Source organism: Tenrec ecaudatus, chromosome 13 (assembly GCF_050624435.1).
Source record: "Tenrec ecaudatus isolate mTenEca1 chromosome 13, mTenEca1.hap1, whole genome shotgun sequence".
Classification (NCBI taxonomy): Eukaryota; Metazoa; Chordata; class Mammalia; order Afrosoricida; family Tenrecidae; genus Tenrec; species Tenrec ecaudatus.
The window spans coordinates 24,016,862-24,038,496 of NC_134542.1; the positions used below are offsets into that span (position 1 = coordinate 24,016,862).

Below are 21,635 nucleotides of genomic sequence, written 5' to 3' on the forward strand. Positions count from 1 at the left end.
AAGTTTCATGCAAGCCTAGTGAATCTGCCATGCAAGCAGTGAAATCAAGGGGCGGATTCTTAAGTAAAGATAGAAGAACAATCCTGAAGCAAAACTCTTGTCACGGTTTTCTCCTTTCTGTCCATTTTCCCTTTCCCTGGTTTTCTTTGTTTCCCTTTCTGCCTTAAATAGTCAGCGTTGTCGCTCATTCTTTATATTGGCTAGCACAGTCAACAGTCTGAGGAAAGTGGTGCAAGGTAAATAGATAGTACCAAAGTCCAGTGTGAATAACCTCATTGAGTGGAGAGGGGCAGAATGGTTACCTACTGAAACCAAAATAAAAATGAAGACTCCTATCTTTTTAATAGTACCAAGTTCTGTAGAGATTTAACGTATAAAATAAATGTGGTCAAAGGAGCCCTGGGTAAAGCTGTGTCTTTTGTAAACATGATTTGGTTTGAAATGAATTCTGAATAATACCATTTCCTTAGAGGCTGATAATAGGGTTTTCCACTTGATATGTCTTATCTTCTATCCCTTTTCCAAGTCCATTGTCTGGAAATGTCATAGTAATTTTCCAAAAGAGCCATAGAGCTTAAGACTCCATCCATTCAAAACCAATGTGTGACAGAGTGTGTCATTTCAAAGTACACTCCAGTTATTCTCCAGTGGGGATAAAGTTTTTAAAAAGTCTTTAAGCCTGCCTTGGGGGAAAAATTTAGGTTTACTCTTGTCGTTTTAATTAGTTCCCCTCCATAAAAATTAAAACCACGTCGTTTTCCCTTGTCCGTCTCTTATTCCAGCAAACAGCCCTCATTCACCATTTGCCTTTGATCTCTGCTTTCCTCCTCATCTGATCCATAGTGCTAATCTTGTCGATGATGGTTTTTTGACTTCTGAGGAGTGGGGTTTCTTTTGATAAGTAAGGACATGGGAACAAAGAGTGTGTTTTTATAACTGAATACTCCTCTTTTCTTCTTATTTCATCTCGAGGGCAACAAGATGGGGTCTTGCTCCCAGATTGACACCTCATTTTCTTTTTTTTCCTTTTAAACATTTTATTAGGGGCTCATACAACTCTTGTCACAATCAATTGTATAAAGCACATCTGTACATTCTTTGCCCTCATCATTTTCAAAGCATTTGCTCTCCAATTAAGCCCTTTGCATCAAGTCCTCTTTTTTCCCCTCCCTTCCCGCTCCCCACTCCCTCATGAGCCCTTGATAATTTATGTTATTATTTCGTCATATCTTGCCCTGTCCGGCATTTCCCTTTGCCCCCTTTTCTGTTGCCCATCCCCAGGGGCGAGGTCACATGTAGATCCTTGTAATCGGTTCCCTCTTTCCAACCCACTCACCCTCTACTCTCCCAGTATCGCCCCTCACACCCCTGGTCCTGAAGGTATCATGCACCCTGGATTCCCTGTGCCTCCAGCTCCTGTATGCACCAGTGTACAACCTCTGCTCTATCCAGACTTGCAAGGTAGAATTCAGATCATGGTAGTTGGTTGGAGGGGGGGGGGGGTGAGGAAGCATTTAGGAACTGGAGGAAAGCTGTATTCTTCTTCGGTGACACCTCATTTTCCATGTAAACATTCCTCTCCAAGATTGACTGATTCACATTATAGTTGGGAATGCTCTCTGGCCTCTCTCTTCTTCTTCCCTTGTATCACTGGATTCACAGAGGTTGTTGTATGGTATTACAACTTAAAATTAATATTAAATTGCAATGCAACTGAAATTCACCAAAAGTAAAAATTTAAAGGTTGTGTGAATCTTAAGCAAAGATTTTCCCCAAACTTACTCCAAACTAGTTATCCTTCTTGGGAATACCCCAGGTATTCAAGTAAGAGATAGAGGAAGCATTCCCACCCCTTTACTCCTCTGTTTTCTCATTTTCTTTCTTAAGCATTCTGGTGAAATATGGGCCCTAGGTCACTTTTCCAATAGTAATAGAGTCTTAGTTAGAACGTCTTTGGTTCTTGAGGATAATTTGTCATACTTAAAAAAAAAACAAAAAAAACCTTCTAAGCATAGAAGAAACCCTCTCAAAATGGACAGAGGACCCTACAGCTAAAATGGTTTTCTTTGTACAACTTGCAGATTATTTCACGTGTGTTCTGGCTGCATTCTTGTGATGCTAATATCTCCAACCCCAAATTGGAAGATGCAATGAAGGAATTCTGCAACCTGTCTCTTCCAGAGAGATCCCGCCAATCTTACCTCATCGGACTCACCCTTCTGCACTACCTAGACATTTATAACTTTACATACAAGGCAAGTAGCTGATGATGGAATCTTTTTATAGTCAGGGCTTAGCATAAAAATATTTGATTGTCCCTTCATACTTTCTGATAACATAAAGAATGAAATGCATTTATACAGCTTATGGAATTATAGCATTATTTTAGAGTGAAATGGGACCTTAAAGATTATATATTGCCAGTTGCTGATTTTATAGGTGAGAAAACTGGTATGATTGCCTTTATAGCTCTCTGTTTGTAAGCCCCAAACTGAGAATAACTTTAATAGCTACTAAAGTATGGAATGTAAATGTTATCATATTTTTACAGTAAGTGTGCATTAATTTGGAATGATAGAAATTAACATGTGGAATAAGTTTTGTATTTTACATAATGAAGACACAGTTGATTTTTTTTGTTTGGAATGTTTTTTGTTTTGTTCTGTTTTAGTTTTTTGTCATATTTTTATCTAGTTACATAGGAGATACCATTACTTTCCAGAAGAAGCATACAAATAGTAATTATTTGCTCTTAGTAAAATTATCCATGACACCACTTTATAACAAGTAGATGCTTTATAAGTATTTATTTAATGAGAAATTCAGAAGAAACATGCATGTAGGATAATATAACAACTATGTGCATCCAAATATGTATTTGGGTAAAAATATTACTGTGTTGTTCAAAATACTGAAAAATGTTTCTCCCTTTAAAGAAGCGCTCAGGTGCCACAAAGCTGCCTTATGCTGTTGAGACATTATAATAATGGGTGTGAACATAGTTTAGGCATAGTCATAACCAACCCTGCTCTGAATTACCATCATCATCATGCACCTCTATTTCTGCAGTGCCATCTTCATGGGTCTCCCTGTGTCCACCTTTGGCCCCTTACCCTCTCCTCCAAGAAGCTGCACATCTGCTCAAAGCCGCCCACTAGCTTCCCATTTTGTTCAAGTCAGTTCTCAAATCCTAGGAAAACAGTGATGGACACAAGTTCTTTTTTATCTCTCAAATCCCATCCTTCCTTGGCCGCTTGCTGGACTCATCGTTGCCTGTGGTACACCTCAGGCGGGAGGCAGCCTTCACCTAATGACCACGGCTACTGGTCTTGGCTGAGACCTGGCCTTCTCTAGGAGGTCCACACCAACCATCTTATTTCAAGTGCAAGTGATCTTTCCCGTGATGTCACGGACCCTGGTCCTGCTCTCTTTGTTTTCAGCCTCATGCCAGCATATTAGATATTTCACTCAATCTCTATATCCGGCAACTAGGTAAGCTCAGTAAAATATTCCAAATATTCCAATGCCTAAAAGAACACCTGGCTCACTGTGGAAAGTAGTAACCACTCATTAAGACCATCCGTGATTATTTTACGTACACGATCACCCAAAATGCATAGGAAATGAAAGCCTTCACATTTTCACTTTTATTTTAAAATACGTCCACAGGATGGAAGTAAATACTTCTTATCGAGTCTACTTATTAAGCCAGGGTGTTGGCCAAGCATGACCTTTCCTAATAATGCTTTTAGCTTTGGCAAACCAAAGTAAGTATTTCTTGCCAATGTGTTTCTATTTGCTGTCTAGCTCTGTCGAGATTCCAGAACCAGAAGGAAAATAGAAACGTGATTTCTAATTTTAAAATACCCGATTGAAATTAGCAGCCGCGCTATCAAGTCAGGTCTGTCTCCATGTACGAGGGCTACACGTGAGAGGGTGACTGGGACAGGCCACCTTTGAGCTGAATCCTGTGCTCCCAGTGGCGTCTGACTCCCTTGAAGTGATCACCCCACCCCCCACTTGTTTCCCTCTCTGCCTGAAGCCGGCCTCTCCTGATTCTTCCTATGGCTCCTTCTTTCCCAGCCTCTCTAACCCCACTGTGGAGAGACATCCTTTCCTGTCTTCCCTAAATTTTCTCCATCCTCTCGCCTTCCCAAAGCTTCTGTCCTTAACCTACAAGATGGACATCCCTCCCGTTCGATGGAAACTCTGTACGTGCAGGGAGGAGGTTCCTGTTTGCCACCAGAGCATGCCCAGTGCTGGCCACTTAGTAAACCAAACCTATTGCCATCCACTCCGTCCCAGTGCACAGCAAGTCAACGAGTAGAACTGGCCCCTAGGGTTTGCACAGCTGTGATCATGAAGCTAGACTGCCATCTTTTCCTCCCAAGGAACAGCTGGTATGTCCAAGTTACGTTTCAACTGCTGAACCTTGGGTAACAGTCATGGCGCAGTAGCAACATAAACACTCCAAACTCATTGCCATTGAGTGGTTGCAACTCAGAGGAGTGACCCCATAGGACAAGGTCGAGCTTCCCCTGTGGTTTCTGAGACTGTAACTCTTCACAGGAGTAGAAAGCCTTGTCTTTCTCCCGGTGGCAACATAGTAGGTACTTAAAATGTGCTGGGTCAAGAAGTCACTGAGAGAGTTAAATTACTTTGAAACAGTTTCCCAGATTTCTTCCTCCAGCAAAAAATATTTATGCTATTGAAATAATTTATCTCAATCAATCACGTGGGCCCTGCGGACACAGTGGGTTACCCCTCGTGGGTTACTTGCAGTGGGTTGTATGTTAGGCAGCCATTAAAGTGCACCAGCCCCTACTCAGGAGAAAGCATTTTACTTCCATGAAAAGTTTACCGCCTTGGAAGCCCGCAGGGGCTGTTCTACTCTGTCTTTTAGGATCGCTATGATTTTCAGGTGTATGTGACATGCTTTCTGAGCAATAGTCTCCTTGAAGAATAATGTAGCTGGTTTTGATTTGCTAGCTTTTTAAATCATCTGGAGACCTTTATTGAAGTGTGATCTATTTGCCATAAAAGTGTTTGCTGGTGTGCAATCCAGTGGTTCTTAGCCCACGTGCAGAGCTGCAAAGCCAACACTGTAATTTAATCTTGGAATGTTTCGGTCACTCCCGAAAGAAGCCTCATGTCTATCTGCAGTCACTTCTTATTCTTTTCGCCGAGCTCCCTGCAAGCTATTTTCTGTCGGTAGATTTGCCTTTTCTAGAACTTCATATACATGAAATCATGTAACATGCAGACCTTTGCTTTTAGCTTCTTTACTCGGCAGACTGTTTTTGAGAGTAGCATGTGAAGCCGCGAGTATCCTAACTTGATCTCCTTTTGGTTGTCAGTGGGTTTTCCATCGAAGGCATGTCCCCTGTTTCCTTCATCCATACATCTGTGCGGTTACACAGCTTTTGACATTTGCGACTCATGTCGCTCTGGACGTTCGCATGCACATCTTGGAGTGGGCACGTGCTTTTATTTCTCCGGGGTTGATATCTAGGAAAGGGATTTCGGGGTTGTATGTTTTACCATTCAATAAACAGCTAACGTGTTCCACAAAGGGGCTACCCTTTCTGATGCCCCCACCACCAGGCCACGAAGGCCCCGGCTCCTTCACCAAAGTCATTCACTGTCTTGTCTCCACCAGGTGTTTTTCCCTCAGCAGGACCAAAAGCCAGTAGAGAAGATGACAGCACTCTTCCTCAGGCTAAAGGAGATCCTAAATCACATGATGTCCAGCTCAAGTTTGCTGCTGAACAAAATGGGCTCCCTGAAACAAATGCACCTTCCCAGGAGTGTTCCCTACGCTCAGGTAGAGAAGGGGCCCAGACACGGTCTTCTTGGGAAGTGCCTCCTGCTGTGTTCACTTCAAGTTAAAGGTCGCTTTCGCTGAGTTACAGCGCGTGATTGCACACTCAGCTGTGACTTTATTCAAGCTAATAAAAGGCACCGATAGACCCACTCTTCGAGTTGGGCAACCGAATTGGCCCATTAAATGGTGAAGTTTACCGCGCTGTGTGAGATGCACATTTTTTTAAATTATGAAAATTGTAGCTATCTTATACATTTCCAAGGTTTTTCATATGTTGTTCTCAGGAGCCTCTACATATCAGATTAGTAAATCATGGGTTTTCCTCTCACAGGTAATGGACCGGAGCAACCGAATGGGCATGCCGCAAGGATCCTTTAGTACCATCTCGCAAGCGCTGTGCTCCGAAGGAATTACCACGGAATACTTAATCGCCATGCTGCCCTCTTCACAGAAGCCAAAAGGCAACCACACGAAGGATTTTTTGACTTATAAATTGACCAAAGAGCAAATCGCTTCAAAATACCGAATTCCCTTAAACACCAGTGAGTAGCTGTCAAAAGAGCCATAAATGATGTTACTTAGCAATACTGCCTACTACACAAGTACTCCTCATTTCATCAGTGAGGCACTTATTTTCTCAGGGGGTGGAAGGGAATAGGAAACCCTTATACAGCACATGCCACATGGGCAGCGGGTTCTAATTTGTTCATATATATTTTTACCCTTCATACCAGTCTTCTGAGGGAAGAGCTATATTATCACCATCCCACAGGATGAGAATTGAAGACCTTGGCCAAGGTCTAGTCACTTGGAAATATCAGGACTATGATTTGAAGCACACATTCCATCGAAAAGTTTATCCTTCCACCAGGACAACATACTTAAAATTGTTAACCCATAACCGGGCCTGATTGCCAGTAGATAATTCAAAAACGCACCTTGAATATGATTCTGTCAAAGCATTTTACAATTATAAATTTATATGCTACATGGGAGAACTTCTTGAAGAGAGCAGAACTATAAATGTGTAGTGGTACATCAAAGCTGTTTCTTGAGCTACAAACTTTGAAATGGACAGTAATCAACTGAGCTCCTTCCAAATAATATGCACCATAGGTATTTTGTGTGGCAGTTGGATTGACTTATTTAGAAAAAAATAATCACTCGACAAACATATATGGAGCACTGTTATGTACTAGGTCCTATCCCCATAATTTGTTGAAAGCAATTCTGAAATGTGTTTTTCACTCTGTCTCCTCTTGGCAAAATGCCATCATGTATTCCCAGCTTACATATTCACTTAAATGTTCACACCTAAGAAAGCCTTTGTTCCTATATTGTCCCACTTTGATGTTCTATGCTTCCCATCTGTTAATAGTAAGGGAAGTGCCAAGATAGCATGTCAGGTGTGATATTAATAACCCATGTTCATTTGCCAAGGCAATGCACATTTGAAATGCATGCATTAAACAGTTTCATGTCACCTTTTTTTTCCTTTCAGCCTCCTTTTGTTTCTCCCTGTACAAAGACATCATTAACATGCCTGCTGGACCTGTGATTTGGGCTTTCTTGAAACCTATGTTATTGGGAAGGATTCTGTATGCGCCAGACACACCGGTCACAAAAGCAATCATGGAAAAGGTTTGACTGCTAAAACTCAACGTTTCTATTTTGAGGATTAAAATGATTTTAATATAATCAACCTCTAGCTTTCTGAAACTCTTTATCATTCTCAATTTTCCTCTGTATGCGTATGTATGAATGATTCTGTTGGAAGGAAGCAAGGAAGTCATTTTCAAGAGAAATGAATCATGTTGACAATTGAGGATGAGATTAGCTTGGAGCAAGACCTCAGATTCTTTATCTCAAAACAAACACGCAAACAAACCCCAAAACTATAACCCATGTATAAGAGTATTTAAAAATAATATCACTAGAGAAAACCATATTGGGCATTCTATAACTAGTTTTAATAAAAGCAATCCCTGCAGTGTAGATTCTTGGCTTCATATTTGACTGAACATTTTAATAGCTAATGTTTATATAGAGGATAGATGTAGAGAAGGACAACATTATTAATAATAGCTATACTTATTATCTTCCTAATTTAGCTGTGGTAGCATTTTCCTCTCACTTTTTAAATTGACTTTAGTGCTTTGAATTATTAAATGTAATACTTTTAAAATGAGAAATGAAGTGAAAACAGATCCATGGGGTGGATTTTTACCATTATGTGGATTCTAAACTGCAGTTTGCACGACTATAGTATTCTTTTTAGGTCTCTGTAACACCTGCCTGTGAGATTGCCGGCAACTCTAGACTAGTCTTTGTGCTCTTATGCTTGATGTGTAGTGCTGACTCAACACATCCAATGACTCTGCACAGAGGATGTCATATATGTGCCTATTATTTAAATGGTCTTTTTCCCCTTCTCCTTTTATCTTCCGTTTGATAGTCAATTTCCGTCCATCACCCCACCCTGTCTTGCTGCCCCTTTTCATGCAAATTAATGCCGGTTGGCTTTCAAGAGTATATTTTCTTATAATTTCTCCACCCCGCTCAATTCCTTATAGATATTCTACTGTAGACACATCTTATGCAGCGTTCTTTGGTCATCGTTTGAATTTCAAAAATGAGATTATATGATAATGCTTTCCTAAGTATTATTTTTCTCAAACTCCATATTAGATGAAAATCCAACCAACTCTATCATGATGGGTGACTTTATTCTTTTTTTTTTTTTTCATTTAGTCACTTCTCAATTGTTGGGCATTCATTTGGTTTCCAGGTTTGATTTTTGCCCATATAAACAATTTGACACCCCATTCTCTTGGGCATATGGTATTTTTCTTAATGAGATGGGTATGGGTATCCAGGATTGGAAAATATTGTGTTTTCTTTTATTATCTGTTGTCAGATTGCTTTCTCAATCCATTACAACTAGCAGTGTCTGAGAGTTTTCCCTCCCCGTATCTTTGAAGAAGGCTGGTTCTTAAGTAGGGAAGTGAAGGGTATCTGGTAATAATGGCTAATGAGTGAAACACCAGAAGGTATGCTTTCATTTTGACTCTCAATTCACTGTGGACATGAAGCAATCTTCAAGTGCCATTTAAAAGTTTTAACCATGTGGGGAATTTCTGACAATTCTTTTTTTTTTTTTTAACTGACTCTATCTGTTAGAGCCACTTTCCAAAATTTGGTAACAAAGCAACCTTAAAATACCTTTTGGATATATAGAAAAAATATCAACTGATCTGTTTTGTATCTTTGTCTTTTAAGTCTAATGTAACTCTGAGGCAGCTGGCAGAATTAAGGGAGAGATCTCAAGAGTGGATGGAGAAGTCGCCATTTTTCATGAATTCTTTTCACCTGCTGAACCAGACGATTCCAATGCTCCAGGTATGAGATGATCCTGTCATTCTTGGAAATATACTTACGGGAGATTTCAGTGTCTCCCTCGTGTGACCTGGTAGGTGCTAACTATGAATACAAGCCCAGCAGGTTAAAATGACCTTCTCCCAGAGACCAGGGCTGAGGCAGGAGAGCAGACCTGCTGCTCTGTGGGTCGCCTTCCTCACCTTGGGGCCACAGCTCCTCTGTCATTCAGGGACCAGACAGTCTACAGCCGATCTTGAGAGAAAACATGTCAGGAGAATCTCTTTGGTACAAGTAAAATGCTCTCACGAAACATTTGAAGCCGTGCCTGTTTCACTTCTCCCCTCTAAATGATGGTGTTGGCGGTTTTGTTTTTCTATGTTAACTCAATCACAATGATAAATCAGTGATATTCTGGGGGAAGAACCATTATCCTAGGAGGTCCCTTGGGTGAAACATGACATATGTCTTATCAAATAACAACCTTCTCAGAACAGTTACACCAAAGGATTATGGAATTATTTATCCCGACTGAAATTTAGTGGGTAGGTAAATAAAATAAATGTCTAAGGTAAATATGTAATCATTTTAATAAGTATAAAACTTCTCACCAAGCATATTCCCATCATTTACTGTTCAATTTTATGTTCGATGTTATTGGTGTTCATTTTTCAGGGTTTTCTTTTTCCTAGTGAGTCTATCAGAGTAGGATTTTATTGACATGTGTCCTTTTCTAAGTGGGAGGCTATTATTTTATGCTGATTTTTTTCTGTGCCCAGAAAACACAAAAACAAATTATTTCATTAAGGAAACGTCTGTCAGCTAATATGATTAATTAACAAAGACTGTGGTCCATGCATAATAGTTTCAAAGTACCAGTAATTTGCTAAGAAGAAAGTCCCTGACCATGTTGATAAAGGGATCATCAACTAGTGGAAGCATCTTTCTTCGGTTTGAGATAAAAATGAACTATCATCCTTGAGTATTGAGGGAATCTGAGTTCTGGAAACACGCAGAGAATGTGAAATGTCAAAATTTGAATCCAAGCCCTGGTCTAGCTACTTCGAACTCTTAGACAAATAACTTAAAATACCTTAGCTGTATTCTGTGAATCTCTCAAATGGATAGACTGATAATAACTTTGCAGATTTGTGAGGGTACAACGGAGATAGAGTTTGATGGAATGGCTGTGATGGTAGTTTTTCCACTTTGGTTCCAACCACCACGGAGCTGTTACTTCAAATCCACAGATGTTATTGCATAGTGGTTACTTGTTGTGCTGTTAATCTTAAGGTCAGCAGTTCAAAACCACCAACTGCTCCTTGGAAGAAAGACAGGGCTTTCTAACCCCAAAGAGGGTGACAGTCTCAGAAACTCACAGGGCCAGTTCTACCCTGACCTGTAGCGTCACAAGGAGTCAGCACCGACACGATGGCATTGCGTTTGGAACACCCTGGTTTTCTGAGGTACGTGTTAACTCCTGGTAAACAAACATATGTATTTGAAAGGACTCTGGTTATTACCGTGTGTAGCTGTGTAACAGACACCTGTCAATATGCTGCCCGAGCCTCATCGGTTTCTCAGCAGATGAAGATTTTAAAAATTAATTCTATTATAGATGCCTCTTAACAATATACATCCCCTTAGTCACCTGTCTTCATGATAGCAAAGCAGAAAATGTTGGTGAGAAGGACACACTATTAAGTGGTACTCATGGGAAATAACCAACTAACCTTAGTTCATACAAAGACAAGACCATCGATTCGGTCAAATTGAATGCACAGCTTCCAACTGCCCCTTTCTTCAAAACCTCCTTGCCATGGAGTGGATGTCGACCCACCTTGGCCCTCTGGGACAGGGCAGAACAAAACTGCCCCTTTGAGTTTCTGAGACCGTACCTGTTTACAGTAGAAAGCCCCATCTGTCTCCTGCAGAGACAGGAGAGGTTTCGAACCTGCTGGTTTCGAACTGTGACCATGCAGAAAGCGGTCCAGTGAGTAAGCACTCCGCCACCAAGGATCCTGTAAAATACACCTTTGATCCGTACTGCTTGTGCCTTGTCTGCTGTTGTTGGTCCAGCTCTGGCATTCATTAATAAGATATAAAAAGAGTACTTACTTTGGGGTAATGTTGAAAACAAAGTGAGAAAATGTTGGAAACTAAGTAAGACAGTGCCCTATATATCACTCTGTAACACATACTAAGAGCTCAGTAAATATTAGACAGCAGTGCTGCTCCTGTACCGGCAGAGGCTCCATCTCCCACGTTGAATGATAACAAGGGTCTTTGTGTTTTCGGCAGACACTCCCACTCCTCACTTATTGATATGGTTAGATTCCAAGACCAGATCATTATGTGAAAAATGGAGGATGGCCGCATGAGATCACCAAATAGACCAGAACTGTGCCATTGTGTACTTGCCAAACAGCGTCCGTACAGAGCCAACAAACCACTGAGAATCAAATGGGATTCGTGACCGTAACCATCACAGCCAGTATCATTTTTGTGCCCCACGGCGGCATCCATTGCTAAGACGCATGGTGTCCATGGACCAAATAGTCAGATGGTAGAGTTTTTACTGTTGTCATATAGTACTCTCAAACTGGGAAAGGCTAGATACTTACCGAAAGCTTCCCAGCGTAGAAGTGGTAGAATGGAGAAGAGAAAACCAGTCCTAATGTCAAATTCCATGTAGGCATTGCATTCTTTAAAAGTTGTTTTTGTTTGTTTCAAGTGAACAGAACTATGAATCACCACAATTGTGCATTTAAAATGAAACAAAACAAACCACTCAGCTCCATCAAGTTAATTCAGGTCATAGCCCCCCTATAGAGCAGAAAACTGCCCCTGTGGGTTTCTGAGGCTGTAACTCTTCTGGGGGAACACACTGCCTCATCTATCTCCTGTGGGCCACCTGGTGGTTTTGAACTGCCGGCCTTTCCCGTAGGATGCGAATGGGTCACCCACTATGCTAACAGTGCTTTTGGGTATAGCACATGTTAAAAAGAAATGATATAACTAATAATAATGAGGAAAGGGGTGTCAGATGAAATATAAGTTTCAAGTGTTGATAATTACGGTCGAAGGGTCACTTTAGCCTGCTGTTCAGTATGTGTCTGTCCGTAGTAAAGCTCCACCCTCAGGAGTCATTACCAGCTTCGTACCTTTCCCGTCCTGCTCAGGGATTCACTTGGGGGGGCCTTTGCAGTAGGAGGCATCTCTAATGCCCAGTAGCCTTTACTTCATTCCACGGTGGATGTCATGAGGGAGACCATGCTAAGCATGTTTTCTTTTGGCATCAAAACTAATCTCCTCTTATTATTTTTTAGAACACTCTAAGGAATCCCTTTGTGCAAGTTTTTATAAAATTCTCCGTGGGACTCGATGCTGTTGAACTATTAAAGCAAATAGATGACCTTGGTGAGTCCAGGTGCACAGAACCATTCATTCAGGAATCACGGCAGAAATGTGAAAAGTGTCGCTAGCACCTCTAGATTAGAACTTTACTCCCCCTTTTCCTTCAGCATTTTGTTTCAAGCTAGTTAATCTCAGAAAAGTAAAACCCCATCTCCACCCTTACTTTCCCTCTTTGGTTGTACTCTTGTAAGTAGCAATGATTATTTGGATGCACAAATGGCAACTGTCTAGTGCGCTGTCTCATCTCTCTGCCACAAAGTCGATTCTGACTCATGGCGACCCCATAGGACGGGGCAAAACCCCGTGGGTTTCAAAGACGGTCACTCCTTACAGGAGTCGACGGCCTTGACTTTCTCCTGAGGACCAGCTGGTGATTTCAAACTGCTGACCTTGCAGTTAGCCACTCACCGCATGCATAACCCCTACCCCACCAAGGCTCCTAGCCTGCATGCAGTTTGTTTTTAATAATGACAATGCACTACGATAATCCAAATAAATGCAGCATCCCCTTCCACCACTGGTAGGTGATCTGACAGCCAAGATGTAAGGATACTTTTCTGTTCCCATGTGGTCATTGATGAAAATCAAGTCCTTCCGAACAAGGAAAGATGAAACGGTTTTATTTCTGGCTACATTTAACACCACGTCTCTTCGGTTTCATTCTGACAAGTCCAACATATAATTGGAAGAGATGACAGCGTTTGCTCAAGCAAGGTCATGCCGAGTATGAAAGAAGTTAAGCCTAAAAACCTAAATCAGGATTCCAGGCTGGGTCCTCCTCTGCGGGTCATTGAAAAGGACCAGGCTGAGGAGGATCAAAGGAAGCCATCTGAATGCAGGCATTCCCTCTGCCACAGCCCCGCCTTCAAACCTAACAGATGCTGGACAGCTAATTCAGTCAATGGCTGAACACTGTTGCTATGCAACAATAAATCCAAAGAAGGGATTGAGAGCATCAAGTTTGGGCATCAGCAGAACAAGTGCCCCTCCTCCTCCTAGGTAGCGCCTGGGACATAGATGACTTAGGTCGTAAACCAGTGGGGATGAAGTATAAAATGATAATTTTATACCTAAATTGTAAATCATATCGCTGCACACATTTGATGATAGTCAACCCAGTAATTACCAAGCAATTTTTATTGGATTTATTCCCCCTCCCCGCCCCCCTCAAATATCATCTGAGTAAGGAGTCATTTGATCAAAATAGCAGAGGTATGTTCAAAGTGCTTCTATATAAATGATTATATTCCTAATTTTAAAAAAAAGGTCCCAAGATTTAGACTTTGAAGTGAGATTAAAATTAATATAGCAATGAGACTGAAGTTTGTATTACTCTCTATGTAACTTGGTAGCTAAGAGGTTATGGTTCAGACTGGGGAGGGGGAGGGGGACACTAACATCCCTCCCCTCCCCCCCCCCCCCCATGCCGCTGCTCTTCTGGATTCTGCTTACCAGTAGTTCTAGAATCCTTTCGTGATGTGTTGATTACCAGTGACCGCTGGAGGCCGCTGTTCAGCCACAAGTTTACCCCTCCCCCCACCAATCTCTAAATCAAGCAAAACATTTCACTTTAAATTCTAATGAGAAATGCATTTAAGAAGTTGCCCTCTGTGAAAAACGTAGTCTTGTTTTGGACGATGTAAGAAACATGTTTCGGTCCTGGGAGGAAAGATTTGTGATACCCGCAGTCTGTTCCAGATTCACGATGATCGAGTCATCGTGAAAATTTAATTGGCCAAATGATTTATTAACTTGCAATTTCATATTTACCCTTTGTCTCCGTTGATTTTCTCACGAAGAATCACGAAAATGAAGTTCAATTATATCCTCTTTCTTCCGGACTAATTGCCTAAAAGAACATTTTGATCATTTGGTGTAGGTTAATACAGCTACTGATGGAGGCAGTGCACACAGGTTTTAAATCAAACAATATTAAAAAGTCGTAGCTACGTGACATCGATTCTCACCGTCCCTTAAGAAATACTCTTTTGCATAGCTTATCAAATGATACAGTTTATTCACTCTATATACTCGATAGTAGAGATTCTCCTGTTTAAATTCTTGCATTCACATTTCATGGGCAAAGCGGACATTCCTGTTTGGTTTGTCTGAAACTTTCGTCTCTAGCGTAGAGTTTTCTTCTCAATACGTGAACACAGACTTTCCCCGCCCCCCTCCCCAAGTCTTCATCCTTCGTCATTGGTTAATGAAATCGTAGCAGAATGTACTTTCAAGGGATGTTGTCCCTGTCTTTGAACCTGGGTCCCTGCTTTGGCAACGAACGCAGCAGTCTCTTCAATAAGTACTTGTGCAAATAGGCTGATATCCCCGGATGTTGAGTCCTGCGTGCTTTATAGAGTAAGTTCTTCAGCTTCCTACTATTGATCACCTAGTTGAATGTTTAATATTCACCCCAAAGTCAGGATTTTCTCTCCCGATTCCCAAAATGGAGGCTATAATCTGTTTTCCCCTGTCTTATCTGCTCCACTTGTCCAGACAACCTGAGGTTGACCTTAGAGAACCACATGGACATCATTGATCATCTTAACACACTGTCTGCCCTGACAGTAAATATCTCTTCCTGTGTATTGTATGACCGCATTCGGGCAGCAAGCACCGTCGAAGAAATGGAGCGTGAAGCTGAAAGGCTCTACAAAAGCAATGAACTCTTTGGAAGTGAGTGCTACTCTACTAGGCCAGGAGCTGCCAAATTGGCCCAATTCTACCTTCACCTCTCTCAACCTGAACTCTCACAGAGTGGGTGGACAGGAGACCCTTTCATGTAGTCCATCCAACCATCTCGCCCAAGGACCCTTCGCCAGGGGTCCAGTTTGGATGGTGTCATTAAAATTAAGAAAAGGGTTACATAATTTGAGGTGAAGTTGAGTCCATCCCCGTAATTAGTCAGGACGATGCATTCAGAAGTGCTCCCTACCGCCTTTTAATTTCAGTAAGTGGCCCAGAGTGATGTATTCTGTCTGGCCACTTAGTTTGTGATTATCATCTCAAACTGCGCCTTTGAGTTTCTGAGGTTGTCTGTCTTTTCTGTAGATCTGTCACATTGCTAACGCAATGGACTGTTTGGCTGCCCCCTAGATGCACCCTCAAAGCAACGAGGAATGTCAACCCTAACATAACCCTTCTCCTGTTGTTGCCATCCTATTTTTAGGTGTTATTTTTAACCTCCCTTCTAAAAGAAGACAGAAGAAGGGCTATGCCTCTGAAAACATCTCTCTTCCTCCGGTTGTAAATTATACTATCCGCATGAGTCTCAAGACTGCACAGACTACAAGAAGCATACGAACCAAGATTTGGGCCCCAGGACCACACAATTCACCATCCCACAACCAGATCTATGGCAGGGCCTTTATTTACTTACAGGATAGTATTGAACGAGCCATTATCGAATTGCAGACCGGAAGGAATGCCCAGGAAATAGCAGTCCAGGTCCAAGCAATTCCTTACCCCTGCTACCTGAAGGACAAGTAAGTCTACACATCTTCAGCCCTTGTTAATGATGACCGCTTTGTTTTTGACAACTCACTTCTGCTCACTCAGAAATATGCAGGAAGTCAAGCGATCATGTCCTCCCGAACTTGGTTGTAGGTTTGTTTCCTGGAAATGGTCCCCACTCTGTGGCCCAGGTGCATTGAAGCTCGTCACTGTAACTAGAATGGTAGTAAAGTGTCCAGCAGATCATTTGTGTTTCCCCTATCATGCCCTTCTCCAAGAACTTTGGCCCCGCATTCGGATAACTGGGCCCCAGTCCCAAGCCCAGCATTGATGACTTTTGATGTTGCCTTTCTCTTGTGAGCTTCCATGTTTTCATTTTTCACTCAGATGAGATAGCTGCATAAGATAATCCTAAAACCATTCCCACTCCCAAATTCAGTAAAAAATCTGAGTGCATGTTCAATTTTTTTAATATTTAGAAAAATAGATGGAATCATGAGCACATCATTGATGAGCTCTCTCTCTAAAATAAAACTACTGTCTTAAAGGATTTTTAATGTTCTGCCAGATGGTTTGCTAGTAATCTCCTTTCTCTATAATTGTTTTACTAAATGAACAGAAAATGCCGTACTTGTCATTCACCTAGTTATTGTAGCTTATACACAGTTCAGATAGGTCTGGCAGTTTTTCTTTTCTTTTTCTTCGGGTCAATGTCTGCCCTCATCCCCCCACCCCCACCCCCACCCCACCCCCACTGCCGCTGGGCTGCAGGTGAGATGTGGTTGCAAACCTTTGAGTAACAATGATCTGAGGGACCGAGCACGGTGGTTCTCAACCTTCCTAATGCCCTGACCCTTTCATACAGTTCCTCATGTGGTGGTGACCCCCCCCCCCCCAACCATACAATTATTTTGTTGCTACTTCATACCTTTAATTTTGCTAATGTCATGAATCAGGCAACCCCTGTGAAAGGGTCATTCAACCCCCCAAAGGGTTGAGACCCACAGGTTAAGAATCACTGGAAGACTCAGAATGCATCTTCCTGGCTACCTGCCTCTTCTGGAGACTTTGCCTGAGCTATGTATAAATTACAAAGGCTTGCTTGGATAATCAAGTGCTATGGGTTTGAGTAAATTAAAATTCTGGTCTCTTCGCCTGCTCATGTTTTCTCGCCATGTAAATTTTGATACCTAACCTGATGGGTAGGAGTCCTGGTGGCGAAGTAGTTATGCCTTGCACTGCTAACGGCAAGTCCAGCAGTTCAAAGCCACCAGCTGCCCCATGGGGGAATGACAAGACTTTCGACCCTGGTAGAGAGTTACAGTCTTGGAGACCCACAGGGGCAGTTGCTCTCTAATCTAGAGGGTTCCTATGAGTCGTTGGAATCGACTCGATGGCAGTGAGGACAAGTATGGAAGTAGCTGGATTCTGCAGTCTAGAGAAGAGCATGGCCATACTGCCTTCACCACATACTCCGTCACACCCACTGTCCTTCCACCTGTTATTCCATTTGTTCCACCAACACCGTACACGGTGAGTGCCAACAGGTGTGATGATCCATCTGTTCCAGGTGACAATAACTGAGATTCAGAAAGGTCAAGTAGCTTGCCCGAGGTTTTATTGCAAAACTAGTATTTCTCCTTTAGAACATACCCATCCTAAAGTACATAACTTTTGGAAGAAATTGTACACGGCATTTGCTCTTCATGACTGAGAGGCATTGCCTAGTCGAAGATTCAGACACAATACCATGGCTGGACCTGGTTAAGGCCAAAATTCTTTCAGCAAATAGTCTTTACGTGCTTACCCTATGTCAGGCAATTTCTCAGGAACCAAATTACTTGATATGACCTCACACTTCCTCACCAATTAAAAAAAGGAAGGGAACAACCCTCATATCTCTGAAGGTGATAAAATGCTAGATGACAAGGCACTGATGGACAGTAGTGATGTCATGTTTCCATTAATATATGCCTTCTTGGGCACTCGGAGGCCGTCCCTTAGTCTTACGGACTAAAGAAGCAGCTCTGGGCGCACGGTGGTTGCATACTTGGCTGCTCACCAAACAACCGATGATTCAAAAACACCTAGGCTCTTTCAAAAGCTCCGGGGCAGTTGTCCTCTCTCGTATAGGGCTACTATGACTTTGAGTTCAGCTCGCTGCAATCAGACCTTTCGCCAAGTGAAAACTTCGCTGGAGCCCAATATGTAAAAGAAAGCAACTCGGAGTTTCTGCCTTTGAAAACCACAGTGCGGAGGAGGGCAGTGAGTAGCAGAGCCTGATTCTCCCTGCAGGTGTGATCCCTGAACCGGCAGCATCAGCATCACACGGAGTGGTTAGAAAGTCAAATAACCGGGCCCCGCCTCTGATGTAACAATTTCCAGGGTGGGACCCAAAAATATATGTCTCACTCAGCCCTTCAGGCGGGTTCTGGTACATGGCAGTTTTGAGAACCAACGCGGTTGAACTGCCAGGCATTACGTTATACCACTGGATCATGCTTTTGCATTTTAATAAGGTCTTCTAGCCCCTCAACGGTTGAATCACATTCCAAATATTTTAAAAGCCATTTCTATATGATTATGTTATACCTCCCTGGGCATTTCTTGGTGGAATCCAAGTTCTTTATCTTGGTGGTTTTTCTTTTTTGTTTTTAATGGAATGCTTTGCCTTTTGCTTTATTTCATGTTGAGACATCGAGTGTAATAGTGACGGTGAGCCTGCAAAGAGTGGATAAACACAGTAATTTGGGAAGATACAGCTTTTGACCAGATAAACCAGTCACCGTCTCAGTTTAAATATGCCTTTTGGATCCGAATTTGGTTTAAACAAAAGGGTCTTGAGCCCTGCAATTATATCTCTATAATAATTATTTTCATGGGCGGCACAGACTCAAACACACTTATTTGGCAAATTTACCCAACAATGCAGAGCTGTTTTTTTCATTCTTGCTGCATGACAGCAAGAAAACCGTTGGCCTATTATTAAGGCAGCTTCGCAATTAACACAGAAAAAAAGCAGAAGGGAAAAAAAGTAAACTCTCTGCTACGGAGTCTATACTGATGCTCCTTGACCCCGCGGCGGACAGAACAGAACTGCCCTGCAGGGATTCCCAGACCGGAAGCTGTACTGGAACAGACACTACTTTCCCCACCCACCCCCACTGCGTGGATGGTGGATTCGAAGCCGTGATCTTTCAGTTTGCAGCCAAGTACTTTAACCCTGGCACCACCAGGGCTCTGTGCTTAACAGGTACCCACGCCGAAGCAAGCCAAACTCACCGCCCACGAGTCCATTCTGACTCATCGCAACCCAGTGGATGTTCCAGACCCTAACTCTTGACAGGCGTAGCAAGCCTCCTCGTTCTCGCATGGTTCTCCTGGGGGTTTCAAACTGCCGCCTTTACGGTTAGCAGCCCAATGTGTAACCCGCTATGCCACCGGGTTCCTTCTCACAAGTACTAAGATGATGTTCATGGTGATGTGATTGCAGTGTAAGAGAGTGTGCCCTTGGGGGTTTCCAGTCTGCAGAGCGGTCCCTGGAAATTTGTTTTCTGTTTTTGTTTCTACAGCTTCCTGACCAGTGTCTCTTACTCTTTCCCGATCGTGCTCATGGTGGCCTGGGTGGTATTTATCGCTGCGTTTGTCAAAAAGCTGGTTTACGAGAAAGACCTCCGGCTTCACGAGGTAGGTTGAGGGTCTTTTATTTGCGTGACGAGTGATTCTCATCCTTCATATAAGGAATCACCGTGATGTCACCCTGCCTAAGCGAGCTCAGAAACCCCGCCCGGCCCTTGTAGAGCACAGGGGACACATTGTACAGCCACAGAGGCGGGGTCGGAATGTTGGATCTTCTCAATGTTGCCTAGAAGTCATTTAAAAATATTTAAGAAACACAAAAATCTGAATAATTACAGTTTACAAGGTCAGAGTAATTTTTGCCAAAGAATCTCGGCGATAGCAATGAAAGCTCAAATAGCAGCACTCATAACTATTGAGGCAGGAGGGGGATTGTCGGTATGGAAACTTAAGTCTAACTGTAGACAAAGCTGTGTGAATTATTTCAGCTGGAGAAATTCAAATCCTCTTTTCCCAGTATCCCTTGCCCCCTTTAATTACCTCACCTGCGTCGCTCACGGGCTCCTGACTTGTAGAGATTGAAAACTTGGTGGCGGGCTTCTGATTCGTGTAGCAAAGTCTGTGAGGCTGGGAGAGGGGACCTGGGGTAGAGAGCATGATCTCTTCTTGAGCACGTTCTACCTTATTCAATCCAAATATCTAAACTATCGTTTAAGAGTTTACGACACATCTTTGAGTGGTTTTTAGAGGATGCTGCAATAAGAATGATTTAATCTGTGCACCCCATAATGAGCTCCTTCTTGCACTCACTGGTGCAGTGGGAAGAAGGCGGGACCAGTGGCACTGGGCCACAATAATTAGCACAAAGCCTGGCTGACAGCCTGAAATAGCGGGGCCTGCGTAACCTGCGGCCCATTTGTGCATTTCACTTACCTGGCCATTGCCTGGTTATTTTTCCTTAGATGATAAAAATGACTACTGCGTGTCTTTTCCCGAGTTCATCACTGGGCTTCTCAGGGGCCCCAGTATTTGGACCGGCACTGCTCGCTGTCTCTATTTGAATTTTGACGGACCCTCAGTGCCACGTTCTAATATTTGTTACCATTTAGCTAATGTCTCACCAGCTGGTTTGAGGCACGATTGTATTCCTTGTATGCTATGACTTCCTGGTTCCAGTAAAGGAACTCCAATTCCTGCCCAGGACCCCGATTTGGATCCTAAGTCCCTATCTTAAATTTCTCTTTCACATTTCTGGTACTCGGCAATAAATCCTCATGGATTAGAAGAATACTCAAGTAAAACACAGTGACAGGAACTGATATTTTTTGCCCTTCAATTAAAATTTACCTTGAAAATATTACTTAAGATGGAAATCAATAGCAGATATTAATATATGGCTTTAGACATATTTACATGTAATAAATACTATTTTGTGTTTCACGATGTTGCTCTCTGAATGTATTTATGAATGTGACTGAACACAAAGAAGACATTGAACATCATGAAGAGTTGTTTTTCAACTGAAGGCATAAGCGATGTATTCGTGAGGCAGGCTCTGATCAGAGAGTGAAAGAGCACTGAACTTGGAATGAGATCAGGCTTTGAGGCTTCCAGCTCTTCCAGCTGTAGGCTCTTGGGCTCAATCCCTTGAGCTCCCCACGGCTTGCCGCCTCGGCTCCACTTAGTACTATACTTCCAGAAGAAGTACTATTCACTACCTGTTATAGAGAAAGTGCTTAATTATGCAGGTTTTCTGAATTCTAAGATGCAGATTTTTTTCACTCTCTGAAATTGGGATGCATCTTTTAAAATATGAATTTATAATTTATATATAAATTATAAATACAATGATAAAATATCATAATGTATTGAGAAGCAGTTTTTCTTTTTCAGTGCCATGGGAAATAATGCTACCTCTTCTATTAAAGTTAGTAGTCCCTGAACTCAATGGAATGCGGTGTGTTTGTAGGATGAAGTACTGGAAATG

The 21,635-nt window shown here is 42.3% G+C and overlaps 1 protein-coding gene across 1 annotated transcript in view; it reads left to right on the forward strand.

Moving 5' to 3' along the window:
• The window catches only part of ABCA12 (ATP binding cassette subfamily A member 12), a 194,028-nt gene that overhangs the window by 111,821 nt on the left and 60,572 nt on the right, over positions 1 to 21,635 (forward strand). The window contains exons 15-23 of the mRNA XM_075530221.1: positions 2,082 to 2,255; positions 5,660 to 5,824; positions 6,156 to 6,366; positions 7,326 to 7,465; positions 9,104 to 9,223; positions 12,529 to 12,619; positions 15,113 to 15,292; positions 15,786 to 16,101; positions 19,642 to 19,756. Of these exons, the coding sequence (XP_075386336.1) occupies positions 2,082 to 2,255; positions 5,660 to 5,824; positions 6,156 to 6,366; positions 7,326 to 7,465; positions 9,104 to 9,223; positions 12,529 to 12,619; positions 15,113 to 15,292; positions 15,786 to 16,101; positions 19,642 to 19,756 (1,512 nt within the window). The remainder of the gene's footprint in view (positions 1 to 2,081; positions 2,256 to 5,659; positions 5,825 to 6,155; positions 6,367 to 7,325; positions 7,466 to 9,103; positions 9,224 to 12,528; positions 12,620 to 15,112; positions 15,293 to 15,785; positions 16,102 to 19,641; positions 19,757 to 21,635) is intronic.